Raw genomic sequence first — 25192 nt, forward strand, 5'->3', positions numbered from 1 at the left:
TCAATAAATAAAGCTTCTGGTAATAGTACTTGTTATTCTTCATGTCATGTAAAGGGAAAGAAAGGAGATGATGGGAAAATGCTGGGCAGAACAGTTCCTTCCACCACTGTCAAGGGATATCATCATCAGTCCAGTGAAGATTAGCTACCACTCTGCCTTAGCTGGTATGGGGCAGTTATCAAATATGATAGGAAAATACAATATATAAATATGTACATATATTTTCACAAACATCAGAGTTAAGTATACCATCTGAAACAACATTAACTTTGTTTCCTTCATTAGATTTCCTAACATTACCTAACAAGTCATTTAGTGAAAAAACATAGTGACGTTTATAACATAATCCTTCTATGTAAATATTCAGTTTAAATCTTCTATTTGCAAGTAAAATATGCCAGTCTCCTAATGCCTCTCAAGTCAAATCATTGCAAACTTTAAAATTCTCATCCACAAATTACAATGTTAGCAAACAAAGGCTGACAAAAAGAACAAAAAGGGATTATAACAAAGAAGGATTAAAATTCAAATTATAGTCTGGTCTTAATTTACATCAAATTTAACTCAGAGATTAACCACAAAACCCTGACAAGAAAAGCAAACCAGGTACAAACCAATCCCCTGGTAAATTCCAGTGCATTCAAGCTCCTCCATTCTCTTCCAACAACTGTTCTCTAGGAACAGTCCCACTCTTGGGGCTTCGCCAACCGTTTTCTTATCAAAGTCACTCAGCTTTTCCCCTTTACTCTCCATAGGGTAAATAGTTACCATGTAATCCTATTTCACTGATTTATGTACACTTTAAGTTGTTCCCAATATACGTTGTACAACGGGTATTTACAGTTGGTTAAATGGGGTATGGTAATCTCTACAAAAAGCAAATTCAAGAAACCCTATTGAAAATCAACATGGCAATGGCTAGCATGAAATGTAAAAGAAGTATATCCTTTGATTCATTAATTTCTCTCCAATAAATATTTCTTAAGGGCTTCCCTGGTGGCGCAGTGGTTGAGAGTCTGCCTGCCTGCCAATGCAGGGGACACAGGTTCGTGCCCCAGTCTGGGAAGATCCCACGTCGCGGAGCGGCTAGGCCCGTGAGCCACGGCCGCTGAGCCTGTGTGTCCGGAGCCTGTGCTCCGCAACGGGAGAGGCCACAACAGTGAGAGGCCCACGTACCACAAAAAAAAAAAAAAAAATTTCTTAAGCAAATAATACAATAAAGGCAAAAAGACATATGAATATTCACTCACTGAAGAGTTATCTATCATAGCAGAATAACTGAAAACATATTCAGTATCTAGGAAATGATAAATCATAGATCACTGACAATATTATCCTCTCATTAAAAATTATTATTAATATTAAAGCTATTCTAAAACAAGAAAAATATTTTATGATATAATTTTAAGCAATAAAATAGCTTTAGGAAGTAAACATAGGGTAGCAATTGAAGTATGGGTTTTGCTAAAAATCTTCACTCTGCCACTCAGTAGCTGTGTGATTTAAACTCCCTGAGACTCAGTTTCCTCATTTCTAAAATGGGCTAATAAGATCTAACTCAAAGGGTTCTTGGGACAATCAAATGAGAGCACTGTAAAGCACCTCCTCCTAACTCAATAAATTCCTTTCCCTATTACTCAACTGATTCTTCCTATTACTACAACCATTAGTTTATAAATAGCAGATCATATCTAAATGGTGATTATAGTAAGACTGGGGTTCTATATTTAAAATCATAACCTGCAGTAAATTTCCTTAATGGGGCTTTATTTTCCTCAGTTCTTTTTTTTTTTGGTGGTACGCGGGCCTCTCACTGTTGCGGCCTCTCCTGATGCAGAGCACAGGCTCCAGATGCACAGGCCCAGCGGCCATAGCTCACGGGCCCAGCCGCTCCGCGGCATGTGGGATCTTCCCGGACCGGGGTACGAACCCGTGTCCCCTGCATCGGCAGGCGGACTCTCAACCACTGCGCCACCAGGGAAGCCCTCCCTCAGTTCTTTAAAATAAAATATCAACCCTTGGTCTGACTGTAACCCCTAATATAACAATGTTTCAATTGTTTTTAAAAATCGTATTCAAAATAATTTTAATTAGTTTTTTCCCAAACATTTTACTCATAATACACAAATCAGAATTCAGTCTGAATAGACAAAAATGGAAAAAACAAATTAGGAAAATGGGTGGAGTACATTCAATCCCTTACATTTTCACACTAAAGCTTTATTAAAATGTGAACAATAAATTTAGTTGCGGGGTGAGGGAGAACACTATTCTCAGAAAGCTATAAATAAATGTATAACCATTATTTCAGTTCTATCCATCTGACACCTTGGCATACAAGAGAAGACCTTCACAACTGGCCTAAAGAGAAGGTGGACAGTTGTCCCTTTCAACTCAGGAAGGGGGAAGAGGAACAAAACCACCTTCACCTGACCCAACTCTTTACCTATGTGATGTGCAAAATATCTAAATGTCTGGTGGAACAACAGGGTCTTCTTTAGGTCCCAATGGCAAGAACTGAGTCAGTCAAATCCAGGCCAGCCAGGCAACGTTCCTTCCTCCCTCCTACACTGGGAGCAAGGACAGCAAAGACAGGGTTAGGGTGGGAGGAGAAGATGTACCAGGAAGGAGACATCACAGACCTGGACAAGATAATTCCAGGTTCATGGGCAGCCTGGGGGTTCTGAGGAGACACCTTGACCTCACCAGTGGAGAGAAGAGGAATCTTCCAGTTCCAAAGGACTAGTGCTGCTACACAACCTACAGCCCTTAGAGGAAGCGCTGCCTTTCCCTCAACTGCCTCGGCTGGCAACCAGTAAGCTCAAAATTTTAAGTCACTGATGCAGGAAAACTGTATCAGGCCCACAATGGGTGGTTATGGGTGTCAATGTCAAATCTGCAGAGGGACAAGTTATGAGGAAACTGAAGACTCACACTGTGATAAAAAACAAGTGCTCATCTGATTTCATTCATGCAAGTCAAGTATAACAACGAATACATTGGTTTTCAAAACTAAATCAGTCTCAAACTTACATTTTTAACTTAACATAATGGCAATGTTCTGACAACTAAGAAAAATGTGGTTCAAAATTTAATGTTTAAAAGATCAAGAGACTCTCCAGGACCTTAGAAGTTGCCCTTCCATCCCTGAGTGATTTCAACTCCTAAGTGAGAGAAGAGTTTTAAAAAGAATCCATATAGTTGCTATTTTGAGCAGAGGACAGGAAAGGAGACCTCTAAAACATGTCTGAAAAGACAATCTAGAAAAAAAATGAGAATGCCTCAAGCACCTAAAGTAGATATAAGACCACCATGAATATGAGGATATGTTCAAGCAATTAAATTGTAAACACCTAGTAGATTACTGTATACAATATTTCAATGCATACAATATTACAATGCAAACTAGAAGGAACTGTTTCCTACTGCTGCTTTATTTCCACAGTAAACAGGAGTTGATTATTAGAATGCATTATATATGTAGATGAGAACCACTGCATAATTACTTAACCCATTGAATTTGTACCGAAAAACAAAGAAAACATGTTTTTTGGTCAGATTGTTTACTGCAATCCAACACTAGATTAATTTAATAAATACTGCTGAAAAAGAAAATTACAGGACCCAAAGGAAAAAAACTCCATTACTTTAGGATACAATCAAAGACAGCTTTATATTGGCAATTTGTGTTTAGGCAAAAATGCGTGACTCATTTTAAACTCTTAAATGATGTGCTTATGAGGAAGGGGGGAGGTGGTCTCTTGAAAAACAGTCATTTATGTTCATGGTAATTAAAGGTGATTTACAAAACATATAAACACCTAACCTAACCTAAAAGGGGGGATGGCAATTAAATGAAAGCCTTTTCACCTTCTCATTTAGCAGTTCAATAAAGTTGTAGTGCCTTGAGGGTTACAACTAGAAAGGCAACTTAAAACCTATTTCTTCCATCAGTGTTACTTTCATCCCTTTTTAGCAAACACAGGCAACAAAACTATAGTAGCCCTCTGGAATCTTATTGTTAAAAGTTCTAAATAAGCAATTTAGACGTATGAAATTTAAACAGATACAGAGTAACTGTAATACAAAACTGAGTGAAGACGCATCTGCCATTGATAACAAAGGAGAAAGGATAGGCTTTTATTTTTCCTGGCCAAAAATTCTAACCATCTGCACAGAAATCATCTACATAGATTAATCTTAATTCTATCCCGTAAGAACTTGTCTGCCCAGTTTGAGAGAGGTAAGCCCAAAAGAGAAGTAAAATCAGCCAAGGGCTTAAAATCATGCTGGGGTTGGGGGGGGGGGGGGGTGACAGACACACTTCGTAAGAATTATAAAACTGCAGAGATCTTTCAAAATAAAAAGAAATGACATCAAAATCGAACTACAATTAGCAATTATTCCCAAAATGGAAAAGTTCTACTCACTGAAGTAGACTCCTTTTTTTAACGAAAACAAACATTGGAAAGTAAATTCAAATAGAAACTAAATTCCTCCCTGTAATCAGGAGAAGAAAACAAGCATACATCCTTTCAGATTTTAAAGAAAAGAAAAGCAGTTACTTCTGAACACTGGAAACAAGGGACAAACATGAAATTTTATTGTGAACATCTTAATTATTTCCTATTTTGTTTATAATAACCATATATCATTTCGTTTTTAAACATAATATTTTTTTAAAGTAACAGCATCTGTTTAGCCATTTATAATCAAAAGGTATAGTGAAATCTGATAAAACCAAAACTGCCTTCTTATTAGAGATGATGGAAAGGGGGTGAGGATAAACACATAATTAACTTACAATTTTATATGGACTATGGAATGACACTCATATTTTTTTCTAAAGCACAAGTTTTTGTACCTAAATTGCATATAATTCAATCTATTTTAAGGGAATACTGTTTGATATCAAGTAGATGGCTACTGATTATATCTAAAACAACAATGGGCTGGCATGGCTAGCAAGGGTTTCCCTTTGCTTTGACAAATTAACAAAGGAATTTTGTTTAGATGACTGCACTGGGCATATTAAAACAACTGGTATAAAGACAATAAAAATGTTAAGAATCTATTTAGAAGACTATGCTTCTTTTCCTATTATCATTCTTACTCTTGGGGGGAAAAAACCCAGATGAAATGAAATACTGAGCTCTCAACGACCTTAACTCAATCTTTTCATCATTCAAAGCCCTGCTCAGGTTAGGGGGCCAATTCCTGGCTCTACCTGGCAAGGGCACAGATAAAGTTCCCGCAGCCTCCCGGGATAGAAGGAGGAAGCTGGATAATACCCCCTTACCAAGAATACATGGAATGGGGGAAAAGATACCTGTACAAAAAGGAATTAGTTTGTTATTAGAATAAAAAGGTATAAAGGCAGTCCTGCCTTCCCCACAGCCTCCTCTTCTCCCCTCAACACACACACACACACACACACACACACACACACACACTTTCACTACATAACAGTAAGGTATCTTAGAAATGCACATTTTTTTTCTTACCCAAAATTTATTAACTTAGAGGTGACAGAGACAGTAGGATTTGTGGAAAACATGAAAGAAAAAGGGAGTGATAGAATGTGGAATTAGTATATAATATAAACAAAATAAAATAAAACTGGAAAATCTTAGGTATTTTTACTCTATGAAATTCTTTCATTTTGTTTTCCTTTTAAATTACTTATAGGTGGTTTTTTGTCTGCTAAAGATTCAAACAGAGAAAAATATTTTTGAAAATAATCAAAATTAATTTTCAGAACTACATTATCTTTCTTTTCTTTCAAAATAAAATCAGTCTTACAGGCTATTTTTCTAATTACAAAATAATACCTGGCCAGAATATATTTAGTTTGAGAACATTTGTGACAACAGAAAGGCAGAAAAAAAAAGCAGTGAAAATTACTTATATATATTCCCTCTAACAAAATGTAACTATTGCTAGCATTTCTGCATATATTTTTGCAGATTTTCTTCTATGTGTTTGTATTTTACTAAAAATAACATCACGTTATAAATGTTCTTTCGCAGTCTTATGTTTGCATGTAATAATATATGGTGATTGTATTTTCATTCAATGACCACAGAGTTACATTAACATTTTTAAAGACTACAAAATATTATGCAGTATAGATGTTATATAAATTATTTTTCTAACATCTTTATTGGAGTATAATTGCTTTACAATGGTGTGTTAGTTTCTGCTTTATAACAAAGTGAATCAGCTATACATATACATATATCCCCATATCTCTTCCCTCTTGCGTCTCCCTCCCCTCCTCCTTATCCCACCCCTCTAGCTGATCTCCCTGTGAAATGCAAGTATTTTTATGGCAGAATAGACCATACAAATATAATGTGTGGGAGCTCTCAATGAAGTACTTCTTTAACAACAGAACCCACTAATTTAGTTACCTGAGAGTAAAAATTCTTAACTAAATCATCCTGGCAGAACTATCCTGATTAGCCCAGCTTAAAAATCAAACATTTTACAGAGATGGCAGAAGATCACTGACAAGTCCTGAATCACAGCATTCTAAGCCAAAGCCATTTTCTCCTTAATTTAATACAGAACTCCTGAGAATTTTATTTGAATCATTTGTGCATACCTTACATTGGTATTTAAATAAGAAAATTCCTCATGTTTTAAAAATCAGAATAATACATGTTCACTTTTTAAAAAGCCAAGGATCTAAAAAGGAAAGTCATGCACCTCTCTCTCCATCCCAATTCTATTCTCCCCAAAACCTATCAACAATATGTATCTCTTCAAATTTCTTTCTATGAATATAGTGTAGAGCTGAGCTATCTAATACTGTAGCCACAAGCCACATGAAGCTATAAAGTACTTGAAATGTGGCTAGTCCAAACGGAGATGTGCTCTAAGTATAAACTACACACCAGATTTCAAAGACATGGCACCAAAAATATATCAGTAATTTTTCATATTGACTACATGCTGAAATAATATTTTTGATAGATTAAATATATGTTAATAAAGTTAATTTCACTTTTTACTTTTTTAATGTGGATATCAGAAAAATTTTAATTAGATACATAGCTCACATTATATTTCTATTGGTCAGCACTGGTACAAAGGCTAATGGTGCAGGTTTTGGAGTCAGACTTGCCTTACTGAGTACTACTCCCAACTATACCATCTACCAGCTATGTAACCTTGGACAGATGTTCTAACCTCTCTGTACCTACTTCTGACTTGTTCTGAGAATTGAATGAAATTCCTCACAAAAAGCACTTAGCACAGAGCCTGGCACATAGTAAGTACTTAATAAATACTTCCTGGCAACAAAAGAATAAAACTATAACCTAATTCTTTTAAAATCACTATACAGCACCTGTCTCTTCAGAAAAGTCTCCAGTTATACCCGTAGGTCACTACAGTGCGCAGAGCAGGTAGTCTCTGAAAAACAATGTATACTAAGCACTTGAATTTTCTTTTTCTCTCTCTTTCACTTTTCACACACACACACACACACACACACACACACACACACACACAAATACATGGATCTTGAAACAAATACATGGATCTTGAACATGTTTACTATATAGATCCTAAACGCTTTTTTTTTTTTTGGCCGCATCACGTGGCATGCAGGATCTCACATCCCCCACCAGGATTCAAACCCACGCCCCTCACAGTGGAAGCAGAGTCTTAACCACCAGACAACCAGGGAAGTCCCATAGATCCTAAACATTTAGATCTAAAAATGTACAAAAGCAGTGTGGTTTGGTGAAAACCTGGAAAGAAAAAAGAACTTACAAAAGAAAGATGGGGGAGTTCCCTGGCAGCCCAGTGGTTAGGACTCGGTGCTTTCACTGCTGGGTCCGGGTTCGATCTCTGGTGGGGGAACCAAGATCCCACAAGCCACGCCGCTCGGCCAAATAAAGAAAGAGAATAAGGATGGGCTCTTATGCGCAGTATACTAGCTATGTACCCTAGCAAAACTACTTAGCCTTTCTCTCTCAGTATCTTCATCTGTACAGCTGGGATAACACCAATCCTGCAGAACTGTTAAGATTAAATAGAATAATATATTAGAAAGAATAGACCATAGTACCTAATTCATACTAGGTATTTAATAATCACTTCCCTTCTTCTGGAAATCAAAATAAAATGCCAAAACAATTCAGACAGGCTAATAATGTTAATGCTGAAGTGCTTGCCATGCCATAACAGCTAAGTGCTTGCCATGCCATAACTGCCTGTTCATACCCTGAAGAGGTAGTTTAAAAACATGCTAGCTGTATAGTCATCCCAGGTTCCCTACATTTTATCCCTTTAACAAGCAACTGGAGAACAGAACTCTGGAAAGAACAGGGCACCACATACCCCAACCTCCCATCATCACTACCAACATAATACACGCACACGCAAACACATACCAGTTTAGCTGAAAATAATCAAATTGTATTTGAAATTTTGTTTCCTATAACTATAAATGATTACATACTTTATAATTAACAGTTCTATAAATCTGGACCTCCTATATGTTTCTAAATTGGGAACAAAACTGTCCCATACCTCAGAAAACAGAACTCGCGTTCCCAGTCTACAAGGTCGTATCTCTAAGTAGCTGCTGAGAAACTAACAAGTTTTATCTATAAACAGCTTGACAGTAGGTGCAACGATAGAGCCAAAGGTGCTGTCCGTCAGATAACACACAAACACCTTAGCTTCCTATTGAAAAATCACTTCAAAACTTCTAATGCCAGCTTTAAAAAGCTAAGGATTCAGTGAAATCAATAGCCTCGTCATGTTCAAAGCTTTAAAAATTTAACAATAGGAAGTTACATTGCTTCTAAAACAAGTCATGCTGGCTCACGAAACCCTAGAGAAAAAATTAATCATTTTTCTAAATAGAAAACCTGTTACAAGTTACTGCATGTATATGAATTTTAAAAGAATTTGTCTCCCATAATATTGTCACTGTTTCCCTATTCTGTACTGAATCTTTGGCAAACAGTTTTATTTGAAGAGACGTCTGTTTATGGGAGATGTAAGAAAAGCCTATCCCTTCACAAAGTCTCTCAAATTTGCTTTCCCTTCAACTGCCACTGACAGTTTTCTGAAATCCAGTCCTCATTATTTCCTTCATGAAATACTATAAAAACCTCCTGGCAGTTCTTTTTGCCCCAAACTTCTTCTCACTAAAATCTGTTCAGAATGTGTTCATACATAGTTGATAGAGCATCAACTCTGTTAACTAAGTGACATAATCCTGCATATTACCCATGAAGTGGATAAAATCCAAATTTCTAACTTAACAAAACTACAAATTATCAATATCGATATACCTGATAGGGATGAATCTCACAGACATTAGGGCGAGAGAAAGGGGGACAGCACAAAAGAATATAGAATGTGCGATTACATTTATAAGAAGTTCAAGAATAAGCAAAACTTATCAATGATGATATAAGTCAGGACAGTGATTACCCTGAGTGGGGAACTGACTGGGAAGGGTGACAGAAATGTTCTCTATCTTGATCTATGTGGTCGTTACACAAGTATATATACATGTACAAATGCATCCAGCTATGCACTTCAGATTTGTGCATTTTATATTTACTATATCTATTTTCTATCTCAATAAAAATAATGGAAAATCAACTAGAAGAAAACAGTTGTGAATATTTACCTGATTATGAGAAGGATAAGAACTTTCTAAGTATAAAGGTAATAGAAGAAATCAAAGGAAAAGACTGATAAAAGTATTTTCACGAAGATGACACATATAATATATCCCCATGTGTCTGCATTGTATGAACAAACTCTAGAACAGAGATCAGCAAACTAAGGCTTGTGCCCTATTTTTGTATGACCTTAGAGCTAAGAATGATTTTTACACTTTCTGAAGTGCTGCAAACACACACAGACACAAAGAACAACATGCAACAGAGCAAAATGTTTACTATCTGGCCCACTAAAGAAACACTTCCCCAAGCCTTGCTCTAAAAAATAACACAAGAAACTAATAAATGCCTCACTTATAAAGGCAAGACAGAGGAATCAGAATGTGAGTAGGAACAAGATTTCTCAATGTATACCCCAATGTTATATCAATTTTCTTTTTGAACCATGTAAACGTTTTACCTATTCCAATATATGACCTATCTAAAATTATTCAAAAAATAAATAATTTAAAACACTATTATCCCCTTGGAGATAAAGAAGGAGAATTTGGATGTAACTGATAGAATTCTAAGTGTATATACCCATTGGCCGAGTAATTACACTTCTAGGCATCTCTTAGAGAAATACCCAGACATGTACCAAAAACAAACAAAAAAACCTGTATAAGAATTCCATTAGCGGGCTTCCCTGGTGGCGCAGTGGTTGGGAGTCCGCCTGCCGATGCAGGAGACGCGGGTTCGTGCCCTGGTCCGGGAGGATCCCACGTGCCGCGGAGCGGCTGGGCCCGTGAGCCATGGCCGCTGGGCCTGCGCGTCCGGAGCCTGTGCTCCGCAATGGGAGAGGCCGCAGCAGTGAGAGGCCCGCATACCGCAAAAAAAAAAAAAAAAAAAAAAAAACAACAACAACAAAAAAAAAGAATTCCATTAGCAACATTCTGTTAAAAAAAAAAGTCAGAAATGATAATGCCCATACATTATGCTAAGTGAAACAAGTCAAAGAAAGACAAATGTTGTATGATCTCACTTACATGTGTAATCTAAAAAAGCCAAATTCAAAGAAACAGAGTAGACCGGTGGCTACAGAGAGTAGACCCCAGGGGCTGGGGTGGGGGAAATGGGGAGATGCTGGTCAAAGGGTACAAACTTCCAGTCACAAGATGACTAAGTTCTGGTATCTAATGTAAAGCATGGTGACTATAGTTAACAATACTGTATTGCATGCTTGAAAGATGCTAAATGAATAATCTTAAATGTTCTCAACACACAAAAAATGTTAATTATGTGATGTGATGGATGTGTTAACTAACTGTACTGTGGTAATCATTTCACAATATATACATATATCAAATCATCACGTTGACAATGTTATACGTCAATTATATCTCAATAAAGCTGGGAAAATAAATAAATAAATACCCACTAATAGGAAGTACTATTTCAATAAACTCTGGTACTTTCATACTGTGGACAATGGTGCAGCAGTTAAAAAATAATGAAGCATGAAATAAGCCAGTCACAAAAGGACAAATATTGTTATGATTCCATTTATACAAGGTACCTAGAGTAGTCAAATTCAGAGACAAAAAGCAGAACACTGGCTGACAGAGGCTGGGGGAAGAAGGAATTGGAAGTTACAGTTTAATAGGTACAGAGTTTCAGTTTGGGAAAATGAAAAAGTTCTGGAGATGGATGGTGGTGATGGGTGCACAACATGTGAATGTACTTAACATCACTGAATTGTACACTCAAAAATGGTTAAAATGGCAAATTTTATGTTATGAACATTTTACCACAATTTTAAAAAATTTATAATTTAAAAAATGTAGAAATTAAAAATATAAGTTCACAAGAAAAACAATGAAGTAGCATTAAAAATAACAGTCTATATGCACTGACACAGAATGATCGCTTATTTAAACTCCAAAATAATTCTTGAAGTACAGTATTACAATCCCCATTTTACATGAGAAAACTGAGGTTCAAAGACACAGTGTTACTTTTTCATAGTTACACAGCTAGAAAGTAGGAACTGACAGTCACACTCAGGTTTGATTCTAAAACCCACATTCGTTCCACTTTAAGCACTAGATTGAAATGGCAGAAAAATAAAATAGTTGCTTTATGCTAACATGAACCTGATTTTTTTCCCCGTCATTATTATCTTTAATGTCATTTAAACAGTAACTAATTTTTAACAGACCACTTTGAAAAGTACATCCTGAACATCATACATCTGCATTTCTGCTTCAAAGTGAATGAAGGCTAGCTTTTTTGGTTCATAAAAAAGCTAACTCAGCTTATATGAATAACTAATCTATTAAGGAAATGTGGATAGTTGCTTCAAAAAACTTTTAAAATAAACAAACATGGTATTTAGCTTTTTAAAACAAAATCTTCATAACAAAATTTTCCATAAAAGTGATATATACTAAGTATAACAGGTATCTGTTTTGTTTTCAAAAGCAGTTAATCCATTAAGTAATCTTTAGAATGTTAATTTCTATTTATTTTTTCCCAAACACTGGAAACTGTTATTCTTCTTTCTCAACAACATGACCAAGTAAGAAAAACCAAAAGCAAAAAAAAAAAAAGGAAAATTATGAATTCATAAAGAATTTCTGTTCTATAGTTAATCATATAACTAGCAATGTATAAACATACCCAGAGCTACTCAGAGTTGTTTATCCAAAATCATAGGTGCCATATGGCAAAAGCACGGAGAAATTCCCACTTTTTAAAAGTTTTTAGTTTTTTAAATCATGCAAACCATTAAAAAAATGTTCTGTATGGTTCAAGAAATCTGAAAAGCAGTCAGCTGAAGAGTAACACATCTGGATCAAGAAATAATTTCTGCAGAATTTCAAACGTTCAAAATACTTTGGGAAAGAGGGAATAATTAAGTAGGAAGCTGATTATTTAGAACATCATCAACATTCAAAAACAGTTTGACACTTAGACCAAAGAAAAGAATATATACCTCAGATAAATAACTGCAGGCACATGAAAAAATGCTCAACATGGCTAATTATTTGAGAAATGCAAATCACAACTACAATGAGGTATCACCCCATTCTGGTCAGAATGGCCATCCGCAAAAAGTCTACAAATAATAAATGCTAGAGAGGGTGTGGAGAATAAGGAACCCTCCTACACTACAGGTGGAAATGTAAACTGGTACAGACACTATGGAGAACAGTATGGAGGTTCCTTAAAAAAACAAAAGCAGAGTTACCATATGAACCTGCGATCCCACTCCTGGGCATATATCTAGAGAAAAGCATAATTTGAAAATCTACATACACCCCAATGTTCACTGCAGCACTACTTACAATAGCCAAGACATGAAAACAACCTAAACGTCCATCCACAGATGAATGGATAAAGAAGATGTAGGGTATAGTATGTATGATATACATATATGTGTGTGTGTGTGTGTGTTTGTGTGTACACACACACACACACACACAATGGAATATTACTCAGCCGTAAAAAAGAATATTGCCATTTGAGGCAACCAACATGGATGGACCTAGAGATTATCATACTAGGTGAAGTTAAGCCAGACAGAGAAAGACAAATATCATGATACTGCTTATATGTGGAATCTTAAAAAAAAAAATACAAATGAACTTACTTACAAAACAAAAGTAGACCCACAGATAACAGAGCAATGCAAAAAGTTTCTAAAACCAGGGATTGTGAGACCAAAGCTATAGTTATGTGAATTTTAGACCAAGAATTTTCAAACTGTTAAATGTTGCCTTTATGTTGGAAATAAATGTCTTCAGAAACTTGAAAAAAAAAAAAAAAAAAAAAAGATCCACAGACATAGGAAACAAACTTATGATTACCAAAGGGGAAGTGGGGGGGAGAGGGATAAATTAGGAGTTTGAGGTTAACATATACATAAAACAGATAACCAACAAGGACCTACTGTATAGCACAGGGAACTATACTCAATATTCTGTAATAACCTATAAGGGAAAAGAATCTAAAAAAGTATATATATATACACACACACACACACACACACACACACATATATATATATATACATATATATGTATGTATAACAGAATCACTGTGCTGTACATGTGAAACTAACACATTATAAATCAACTATATTTCAATAAAAAATTTAAAAAAGAAATTTAATGAGACCTCAAAAAAACTTTAAAAATACAATAAAACAAAAGTATGAAAAATAAAATAAAAAATGCAACTGAACTGAATAACTCCTGTAAACACTTTAATCTGCCTCCCTGCCCCAAGTCTCCATTCAAAACTTTATACTTAAGTCATCAGAGAAGAAAGTCCTTAATATAGTGGACATGGTGAACCCCCAGCTACCTCCCAGGATCTTTTCCATCACTCCTATTCCTTGTTATTAATCCTATCCACTCTGACAATTCCTTCATTGTGCTAGGGCCTTTAAAACAAGCCATTTACTCTGAATAATCAATCTCTCCTTTCCTCCTTCTACTAACTTATTAGCCCTCACCCAACCTTTACCTCCCAGCAAAATAATCACTTCCTCAAGGTAACACCACACACTCACACACACACATACTGTCTCTGTTTTCTGTACACAATTGGAGAATGACATCTAGTGTTTATGTGACCATTTATTCAATGTCTGTCTCCTCCACTGGACTGTAAACTCCATAAAGGAGGGTCATTTTCTTTTTACTCACCATTACATCCCTTAGAATCTAGCACACTAAAAAGAGAAGCTCCACAAATAATGTGTCAAATGAATAAAACAGAGTGGTCTAAAGATTCAGTCATTAAGAGGTACAAACAACTAGGTATAAAATAAGTAAGTTACAAGGATGCAATGTACAGTACAGGGAATATAGTATTTTATAATATCTTTATATGAAGTGTAATACATAAAAATATTGAATCACTATATTGTACACCTGAAACTAATATTTTGTAAGTCAACTATATTTCAATTTTTTAAAAAGTGCTTGTTAAAATAACTAGATTTAAAAGTTAAAAAAAAAGATTTAAAGCCAACAAACCTGTCAAAATAACTATTAACATTTAAAACAAGTATAAATTCTTGACGCAAGGTATATATTTACATTCATCTAATAACCAAGGGAAATAAACAAGGTGATGGGAAAATTAACCTTTAAGAATCAAACTAGGGGCTTCCCTGGTGGCGCAGTGATTGAGAGTCCACCTGCCGATGCAGGGGTCGCGGGTTCGTGCCCCGGTCCGGGAAGATCCCACATGCCGCAGAGCGGCTAGGCCCGTGAGCCATGGCCACTGAGCCTGCGTGTCCGGAGCCTGTGCTCCGCAGCGGGAGAGGCCACAACAGTGAGAGGTCCACGTACCGCAAAAAAAAAAAAAAAAAAAAAAAAAAAAAAGAATCAAACTAACGGAGAGAAACATAGCATTAATAAATTAAAACTCAGTAATAACCACAACTTACCATTAAAATTTTTCTCTCTCTGTTTTCAGAAGTTCTAATGAAAAGTTTTAAAGTGCCCTGAACACACTAATACATATCATCCTATACTGTCCCTTTCCTTAGTAGTTTAAACTAACTGTGTAAAACAAAAATAGATGACTTCCCTGGTGGCACAGTGGTTAAGAATCCGCCTGCCAATGCAGAGGACACAGGTTCGATCCCTGGTCCAGGAAGATCCCACATGCCACGGAGCAACTAAGCCTGTGCGCCACAGCTACTGAGCCTGTGCTCTAGAGCCTGCGAACCACAACTAGAGAGTCCACGCGCCACAACTACTGAAGCCTGCATGCCTACAGCCCGTGCTCCGCAACAAGAGAAGCCACCGCAATGAGAAGCCCTCACACCACAACGAAGAGTAGCTCCCACTTGTTGCAACTAGAGAAAGCCCGCACGCAGCAACAAAGACCTAATGTAGCCAAAAGTAAATTATTTTAAAAATAGAGAAACTAGGGCTTCCCTGGTGGCGCAGTGGTTGAGAATCCGCCTGCCGATGCAGGGGTCACGGGTTCGTGCCCTGGTCCGGGAAGATCCCACATGCCGTGGAGCAACTAAGCCCGTGAGCCATGGCCGCTAGGCCTGCGCGTCCGGAGCCTGTGCTCCGCAACGGAGAGGCCACAGCAGTGAGAGGCCCGCATACCGCAAAAAAAAAAAAAAAAAAAAAAAAAAAAAAAAAAAAATAGAGAAACTAAAAGATATTAACATAAAAAATGGATTTTTCACACCAAAATTAAAATGAAGTAAAGAAAACAAGTTTCAAACATGCTAATAAGCAAATAAGTAAACAATTCACAAGTAATCTTTTTTTAAGTCTAAATACAATAATGTAATTACACATTTATTAACATAATTAATCAATATCTGTTTCCACCACTAGACTAGAAGCTTTATAAAACCAGAAAATGTATTAGATTCTGCTACCCACTATATATTTCCAGCACCCAGAACAGAAAACATTTACTATTTAACTAATGAATATTAAATAAACAAACAAATGAACTGTATTTCTGGTGACTTTAAGACGTTTGAAGAAAATAACCTTTATAAAGCATAATAGTAAAGATAAAATTTTATTTCACACTCATATTTAATAACCTGTTGAAGACGAAAATACACCATAATTTGGAATTAAAGAATTCTCACTTTTCATAGCTTCAAAGTAATCACTTTATCCTTTTATTCCCTTTAAGTCTTTTTTATTGCCTGTAATTCTACAAAGGTTTTTAAAAAATTCTTGTTATAAATGTATCATTCTGTGTTCTGTGCACTATACAATAATATATACTGTATTTCATCAATTCTAAGGTGCATATTTTCACAGTTTAACATATTTGAAATCAATCACTATAAGAAAGCATGTTACCTAGTTTAATTGGATTTTTCCCCTTTCTTAACAACAATATCTTTAGCCTGAATGGAATACAATAAAGTATGTATGCTCCTAACCAAATTCATTTTTCCCCTAAAGATTAGAAAAACATATCAAATGAATATTATACAAGAGACAACAAAACCAAAGACTTTATTACATATATTAATGGTTTCAGGCTATTCTCAGGAACTCACCATCATCCGAAACTGCTCCAGCTCTGAAAATTTTAAGTCAAATATCCCTCTCAACCACACACCCGCTTACAGCCAACATACCTGTTCCTGAACCTCATCAGGAAATAGATCCTTCCACTTTTCAGTCCTTTCCTACCTTCACTGCTACCCTATGGTAAGCTCTATCCCACTCATCAGTTCAATCACTCACACCCCAACCTTCAGTTCTCTTGCCCCCATCCTCCGGTCATACCTGCCCTATCAATACTACTTCCTTAAAGACATCCCTATCTGGATGCCCCAGGTACACATTCAAAAAACTGTCCCAAACTGAACTCTTTGACTCTCTCCCAAGACTTGCTGCTCCTTCTGTATTTAACATCTCAGTGAGTAGCATCAAGAGTCATTCAACTGGCCCAGTCCAGAAACCCAGCTGTCACACTTGATTCTACCCTCTCTTTGAAACTCTCACATTAGTCACCAGAACCAGTGAAAAAACAAACTGTCAGGAAAAGAGGCTCCCGCCAATGTACAGACATAAGGTAACACTACTCAACATAACTGAAACCCCCCACACACAAACATATAACCTTATTCTTTGCCTACATCCCAAACCCTTCCAGAAGGTGTCTCCAAACCTTCATCCAAGTAAAGCTACCTAGACCAGTGCTTCTCAAACTATCTGTTTTGGGCTTTCGTAAAATACAATAAAATGAATTACTAGGCAAATGAATTTTTTCAAAGACATACATAAATACTAGCACAATATTTTAATTAAATTCAAATGACCAAAAAATTACTCAAATTTTCTAAATGCTCATTCTCAATTGCTTATAGTTATCTGTCAAGGGCCAGTAACAAACAAAAGCACTGAACCAGACCCCACCTCTAATATATGTTTCCTTCGTTTGCTCATTATAATATTGTTAATATTATTACCATAAAGTACAGTCTTGACCTGAGCCTTAACCTAAAACTTTCTATTTTGTCAGAGAATTACTATGTTCTTGGCTCACTTCTAAAGTCAACAGAACACAAACCAACATATAGTTCTACTTATTTTCTCTTTGCTTTATATCCCTCTCTCCATCAAGGACTAGCTGATCTATAGTCTCTCCTTAATCCTTTCATCTCTAGTAAATAACCTGATTTTCTCTGCTCTGAAATAATGGAATCCCCTCATCTATCAATTCTGCCTTTTCAACACATGGAAAAAAAAATGCAGACAAATTCCACAAGTTAAGAAAATTTCAAAATGCCTTTACAATCAACAAAATTACTTCTGTGTAAAAACACTTTGCAATGGGTCTAATCCAGAATGGGATAAAATTCAATTAGAAAATGACAGCAACACAGCATATACTTACTATGGAATAAGCCTTCTCACATGGAGATGATACTTAATCACATTAAGTCACAATCAACAGACAAATCCACAATTCACCTTGTGAAGCTAAGCAAATCTTATTTTATTAATTATTTATTAATTTTATTTGCACAATAGAAAGAAAACACGGATCATAATGAAATCTATCAATTAAATAAACAACTGTACTTACGTGTTAGATGAAAGATTCCATCACAGGCACTAATATGAGATAAAAAGGCATTTCCCAGGCCTTGCCCATTGTGAGCTCCTTTCACAAGGCCAGCAATATCCACTACATTTAGAAAAGCAGGAATTTTGCTGAAAAACAAAAGATGATTTTAATATAAAATAGTACTAAGAACCTGTTTATTAACCAAATGGCTTTCCCAAACATGTTACATGAATTAATTCTTTCCTTTGTAGAACAATGTTTATTAGACTCTCAAATGAATAAAAAAAATTTAAAGAAATAATCTTTTAAAACATTAGGACTTGCTTACCTAGGAAAATGAAGGGAAAACATTTTAAAGCAGAACAGATGTTTTTATTGTTACTTTAAAAACTAAAATTCATATTATTAATTTTATTATACAGGCACATGCACACATACACAAAAGCAGAGAACATTTAAAGAGTATACTGATACAAGTCAAGGTAATCATCATAGAACGAGCCAACATACTCAACAGATACTTTGTGCCAGGAACTGGACTAAGTGCTTTACATGTATTATCATTCCAAAGTTCAAAGTTACTCTATAAGATGGGTGTTATTTATTAAACCTACTTTACAGATGAGGAAATTAAGCCACAGAGGAGTTAAGAAATCTATTGTACACAGGATCACTCAGCTAATAGTGACAAAACTGCTATTTAAATATAGGATATCTGGATTTGCATTTAATCACCATATAGGTTTTATAGCCCCAAAATGCATGTAATGATGTGAACCAATTGTCAGCATAGTAATAACATAGTTGTTAACAACAGCAACAGAATTAGACACAGTAAAGTAACAGTTAACACAAATTAGAAAACAAGAAAACCAGTCAGCCATGTAGAAACAGAGATTAAGGCATATGAGTAAATAAAGCTACTTTCAATGTCATATGAAAAAGGTGTACGGTATACGCATTTATGTATCCTTTGTCAATTTTAGATTATTCATTTTTCAGAATGTCAATTTTATTACATGATAAAATACAACATAAAAGTTCCACAGGGCTTCCCTGGTGGCGCAGTGGTTGAGAGTCCGCCTGCCGATGCAGGAGACACGGGTTCGAGCCCTGGTCCGGGAAGATCCCACATGCCTCGGAGCAACTAGGCCCGTGAGCCATGGCCGCTGGGCCTGCGCGTCCGGAGCCTGTGCTCTGCAACGGGAGAGGCCACAACAGTGAGAGGCCCACATACCGCAAAAAAAAAAAAAAAAAAAAAAAGTTCCACAGGGCTTCCCTGGTGGCGCAGTGGTTGAGAGTCCGCCTGCCGATGCAGGGGACACGGGTTCGTGCCCTGGTCCGGGAGGATCCCACGTGCCGCGGAGCGGCTGGGCCCGTGAGCCATGGCCGCTGAGCCTGCGCGTCCAGAGCCTGTGCTTCGCAACGGGAGAGGCCACAACAGTGAGAGGCCCGCATATCACAAAAAAAAAAAAAAAAAAAAAAAAAAGTTCCACAAAATGCTTTCCTATTATCTGCATGGAAAATGAGTCCTTTTAAAATAATTTTTCTATAAAAAATTTTTATACAAATAGAAATTACTTCATAACTGGTACCAGCAAATCCACAGAAAACATACATAAGATGGGGTTAAGTTTTTGGTGACTACTGTGGTTGCCTCCCCAGCATCCTTTGCCCCTTCTCTTGATGACTATATTGACTGTCATTTGGCTAGCCATACCTCCCCAGTGTAGCCTGAGCTTTGAAAAAGCTGGCTCTACACGTAACTCTAGAAGAGAGGGCACGTAGCTTGGGCCTATACTAAGCATCTTAACCTCATCCCCTAGGCACAATTAATGATTCTAGGACCTCTGCCTTGCCCCATTTGCCTAGAAAGACTTAAGGAGAGATTTGCCAGAGAGGGTTAAGAGGATTCTTGAATAGAAGATCATCAGTCCTCTGACAGGGCTTCTAGAAGCAAACCCCTCTTCCTTCACTCTGAACATGGATGAGAAAGTATACAGTTCCAAGATTTGAGAGTTCCAAATGATTTGGTCATTTGAGATGACCAAAGGGGAAGGCGATCTTATGATCAAGCTGATAAAGTAAGTAAAATGGAGAAGGGAACAAAGCCAGGTCCTTGATGACACAACTGAGGTGCCAAAACCAACACAAAATACCACGCTACCTGTTACTAACTCAATAAATCAATTTTTAAGTCCATATGTTAGGTGCAACCAAACTCATCTAAATAATATAACTTTTAACAACTAAAACATATCACCCATATGATAAATATAAAGTACAGTAGCATAGATATGAGAGGAAAGGCCCTGAAGTTGAAGTAAGAAGCCTTGGGTTCTAGCCCTAGTTGACATTAACTATCTGTGTGACCTTAAGCAAATCATTTCACCTTTCTGGGCTTCCGTTTCCTTTTATAAGGAAACCAGACAGGACAATCTATAGGTCTGAGATTCTGTTTTCTAATGAAAATGAGTTTCTTAATTCTGATTCTTGATTTAAGGCCAGGATAAAGGTTTAAACCATTAATATCGTATCTCAAAAAATAAAAACTTGAGCTCTAATTCAAAGATTTTTTATATACTGTACCAATGATTTTAAGACTACTTTATGTTTTTAGACCTTATAAAACTTTGAGATTAAAATGATAAGCTTAAAAATCTTTTTAATCACTATGATATAATGAACACAGAACACCAAAAACATTTATAAGTTTCTTCAATAGAAACAAATGAATATGATGAGGAGGATTTTTCTTCCATCAAAAAAACAAACAAAAAACCTGGAAACTTGCAATATAACAAATAAGTTTGGGGTAGCAAGAAGAAAAACTATGAATTACTGTCAATTCTTCTATTTGCTTGACCACAAAGAGGCCAAAATTAAGTTATGGAAAAAATGAAGATGGGTTCCCATTCAACTTTTGTATTTCCATAAAGGCGTTTAGTCAATGCTTACCAGTAAAGCAAGAGAAATTTTGAGAAATTAATTCCCTCACTGCCTAAAATTTCAATAAATTTGAAGTCCATGAGCTTTACTATTATTATTTTTTTTAATAACATGACATTTCTTTTATTTATTTATTTATTTGGTTGCATTGGGTCTTAGTTGTGGTAGGCGGGCTCCTTAGCTGCAGCTCATGGGCTCCTTAGTTGCGGCTCACCTGATCCTTAGTTGTGGCATGTGTGTCCCATAGTTGCGGTAGGCAGGCTCCTTAGTTGCAGTAGGCAGGCTCCTTAATTGTGGCATGCAAACTCTTAGTTGCAGCATGCATGTGGGATCTAGTTCCCTGACCAGGGAGCAAACCCAGGCCCCCTGCATTGGGAGCTCGGAATCTTAACCACTGTGCCACCAGGGAAGTCCCTCCAAGAGCTTTATTATTTTTGTTGTTCTCTTCATGTCTCTGGAAAATTTCAGCAATGTCACATGACCACACAGCCCCTCAGTGGCAAAGGCTCACACAAGGAGAGAGTCAGAGTAGGCAGAGAAGGCAGCACAACAGCAGCTGGGGCCTGGATGAGGAAGGCATCTGGGCAGGAGAGCAGCCCAGCAATAGGCAGGGCCCAAGCCAGGAGAGTGTCCAAATTGGGCAACAACCTGGTGGGTTCAAGAGATTTGCAACATATAAAGGGATTGAGCAAATAAGCACATTATGGGGACAACTGGAGAAATCTAAATGGAATCTGTGAATTAGATGATAATATTAGATCATTGTCAATGTCCTGATTATGATGGTTTACTGTGGTTATGTAGGCGAGTGTCTATACTTAGCAAATACAAACTGAAGAATTAAAGTGCAATGTGGCATCATGTCTGCAAGTTATTTTCAAAGGTTCAGAAAAATTTGAGTGAAAGGCATACAAACATTCTACATATAATTTTGCAGCTTTTATATAAAATTGAAATCATTTAAAAATAAAGTTTTTAAAAAGGATTCAGAAGTCAGCTTGAGGAACCAATTTGAGGGATATAATTTGAGCTATATCCAATGACTGTGACATATTATAACCAAGTGAGTAACACTGATATGAATAAATATATGAATGAATAAATGAAAACAAGAAAGCTCTTCTTACAGTAGAATGTCAACTAATAAATGAAGAAGAAATGGTGGAATTACAAAATCATCATGTGACAATCATCACAGTAATAATTAATTCATCAAAAAATCAATAGATGCTAAAACTAGAGGATGAAAGTAAGAGAAGTAAATAAATTTGGTATATATTCTGTAGTTAGAACTCATAGGAATTGCTGATAGATTGGATGTAGGGGTGAGGAAAGAATCAAGGATAGATCTTGGGCTTTAACTTAAGCAACTGAAGAAATAATAGTACTATTTATTGAATTATAAACGTCTTGAGGAAGAACAAATTTGACACAGGCAAGGTGAAATCAAGAAGTCCATATAGGACATATAAAGTTGGAGGCACCTGTTTAGTCATCTAAGTGTCAGTGTCAAGCAGGCGGTTAGATATACATCTGGAGTTCAACAGAGTTCAGGGCTGGAGACAAGAATTTAGGATTTATCACCACATTCAAAATAGTGAAAAACTGAAAGCAAACTAAATTCTCAATAATAGGGAAATGGTAAATAAACTGTGTACATTCATATAACATAGTACTAAACATTATCATTATATTAGAAATTATTATTTATTTAAATCTGTACTTTTTAATCTAGAAAAATATTAATGATACCCCAAGTAAAAAAATATCAAAAGTATGGAAGGATCTACCTCAAAAGTATTTATATCTATTATATCAAGGTAGAAGTATAGGTGATTTTTACTCCTCTCTTTATACATTTCCATATTGTCTGAACTTCCTACAATAAAACTGTATTATCTTACTTTTTCTAATTAAAGATATAATACATGCTGTTAAAAACTTCAAACAAATCCGCCTGCCGATGCAGGAGACACGGGTTCGTGCCCTGGTCCGGGAAGATCCCACATGCCGCGGAGCAACTGAGCCCGTGAGCCATGGCCGCTGGGCCTGCGCGTCCGGAGCCTGTGCTCCACAACGGGAGAGGCCACAACAGTGAGAGGCCCGCATACCGCAAAAAAAAAAAAAAAAAAAACTTCAAACAGAGAGAACTACAAGAAATAAAGAAAAAAATGACCTAATTCCATTCCCCAGAGATAACCATCAATGAGTTTGCGATCTTCAGTTCATACATTTTCCTATGAATACACACTTACATGAATGGAATCACATAACACAGACTAATTATTCTCTCTACTTCACACTCCCCAGAAAAAAATAACTTCAATGTTAACAATGGATGTATCCTTCCTCACCCTTCTCCAGGTTCTAGGTTACTTTTATATAATCACCCAAAACAATAATGCTACATTAATTTTGAAAAAACAACACAACCCTTCTACATAATTTAAAATATATCACATATATATTTACTCAATCTTTACAGGGCCACCACATGAACAATGGCATAAAGATTTTTCTTACCTTGCTGGTTTGTGGTACTGGCAAAGAAAGTCAAACCTTTCATCTGGCACAGGTACTCTGCTCTCATTAGGATCAATAGTGCAGAATGGGAAGTTTTCTGCTGAAGCTTGACTATTGGTTAATACATTGAAGAAAGTAGATTTCCTAAAATGAATAAAAACTATTTCAATCAATTCTTAGGCTAACACTGAGAAAAATTTATCTCACTCTAATTTCAATGTTCAAATAAAATCCATAAGGATTATAAAACCAATCTGGGAACGCGGGGTGGGGGGTAGGGTGGGGAATACATTTTTACTAACAGAAATGAATGAAATTTACAACAATGCAGCTCATGATTTACAATTAGGTTATGCTCCTCTCTCAGTCTATTTGGAACATGAAAAGCATCTCCCCAAAGAATCTTTGTTATAAATGATAACTAGTCTCACAACACACCACAAAATCTATTTTACTCCTAAAGTACCTGGAATACCAGTATCATTTCACCTATATGTAGTATAATCTCCTCTGGCATAAATGTAGAGAGGTGTGTATTTAGTTAGGTCAATTACTTCCCAAGCATTGGCTAATTGTCTAATAGGAAATGGGAGCTTGGAGCTCAGACTCCCTTCTAATTGTTAGTGGGTAAGGATTACTGGTAATCTAGAACTGTGAATCGTGGATTGTGAAAGTCAAAATGGGAATTTTTTCCAAGGTATAACTTTAATCAAGAAGAAGCTATTAAAAATGAAAAAACTGTTCACTAATTTTCTGTTATCTGATTCTTATCAGATAATACACACTCAGAGAATGCCAACTCGTATTACTATTCTCTCTTTTCCAAACACTTTTTAAGGTAAAAATGTCTATCAGATGAGAGCTAACCCTATATTCATCAGAAGTTTATACTTGCTACAGTTAGTTCATCTGACTGAATATTAAATCAGAGAACCAGTCTTTTTTTTTTTTTTTTTTTTTTTTTTTAACTCTGAGACCCTTTTAAAAGAGTAATGAACAGGGACTTCCCTGGTGGTCCAGTGGTAAAGAATCCGCCTTACAATGCAGGGGACGCGGGCTCAAACTCTGGTCAGGGAACTAAGATCCCACATGCTACAGGGCAACTAAGTCGGCACGCCACAACTACTGAGTTCGCACGCCTCAACTGGAACCCGCAAGCGGCAAACTACAGAGCCCATGCGCTCTGGAACCCGCACACCATAACTACAGAGCCCACACACCCCGGAGCCAGTGCACCACAACTAGAGAAGAGAAAACCCACACGCCACAACTAGAGAGAAGCCCGCGCACTACAACGAAGGGCCTGTGCGCCACAACTAAGACCCAACGCAGCCAAAAATAAAAATTTTTTTTAAAAAGCCATCTCTAAGACACCCTCTAAAAATAAAATAAAATAAAATAAAATAGTAATGAACAAAAGGCAACAAAGGAGGCTTATCTAAATACTACTGGTGGGAAGGATGGTTTGGCAACAATATATTAACTTGAACCTGCCCATA

The 25192-nt window shown here is 36.4% G+C and overlaps 1 protein-coding gene across 2 annotated transcripts in view; it reads right to left on the minus strand.

Annotated features, from left to right (window-relative positions):
• Positions 1 to 25192, minus strand: part of OLA1 (Obg like ATPase 1) — a 171688-nt gene that overhangs the window by 120006 nt on the left and 26490 nt on the right. For both annotated transcript variants that reach the window (XM_059054548.2, XM_067026320.1), the window contains 2 exons: positions 23694 to 23837; positions 18240 to 18367 (listed from right to left, as the gene is read on the minus strand). In XM_059054548.2, the coding sequence (XP_058910531.1) occupies positions 18240 to 18367; positions 23694 to 23837 (272 nt within the window). The remainder of the gene's footprint in view (positions 1 to 18239; positions 18368 to 23693; positions 23838 to 25192) is intronic.

The sequence above is a fragment of the Kogia breviceps genome, chromosome 2, assembly GCF_026419965.1.
Source record: "Kogia breviceps isolate mKogBre1 chromosome 2, mKogBre1 haplotype 1, whole genome shotgun sequence".
NCBI classification, from domain to species: Eukaryota; Metazoa; Chordata; class Mammalia; order Artiodactyla; family Physeteridae; genus Kogia; species Kogia breviceps.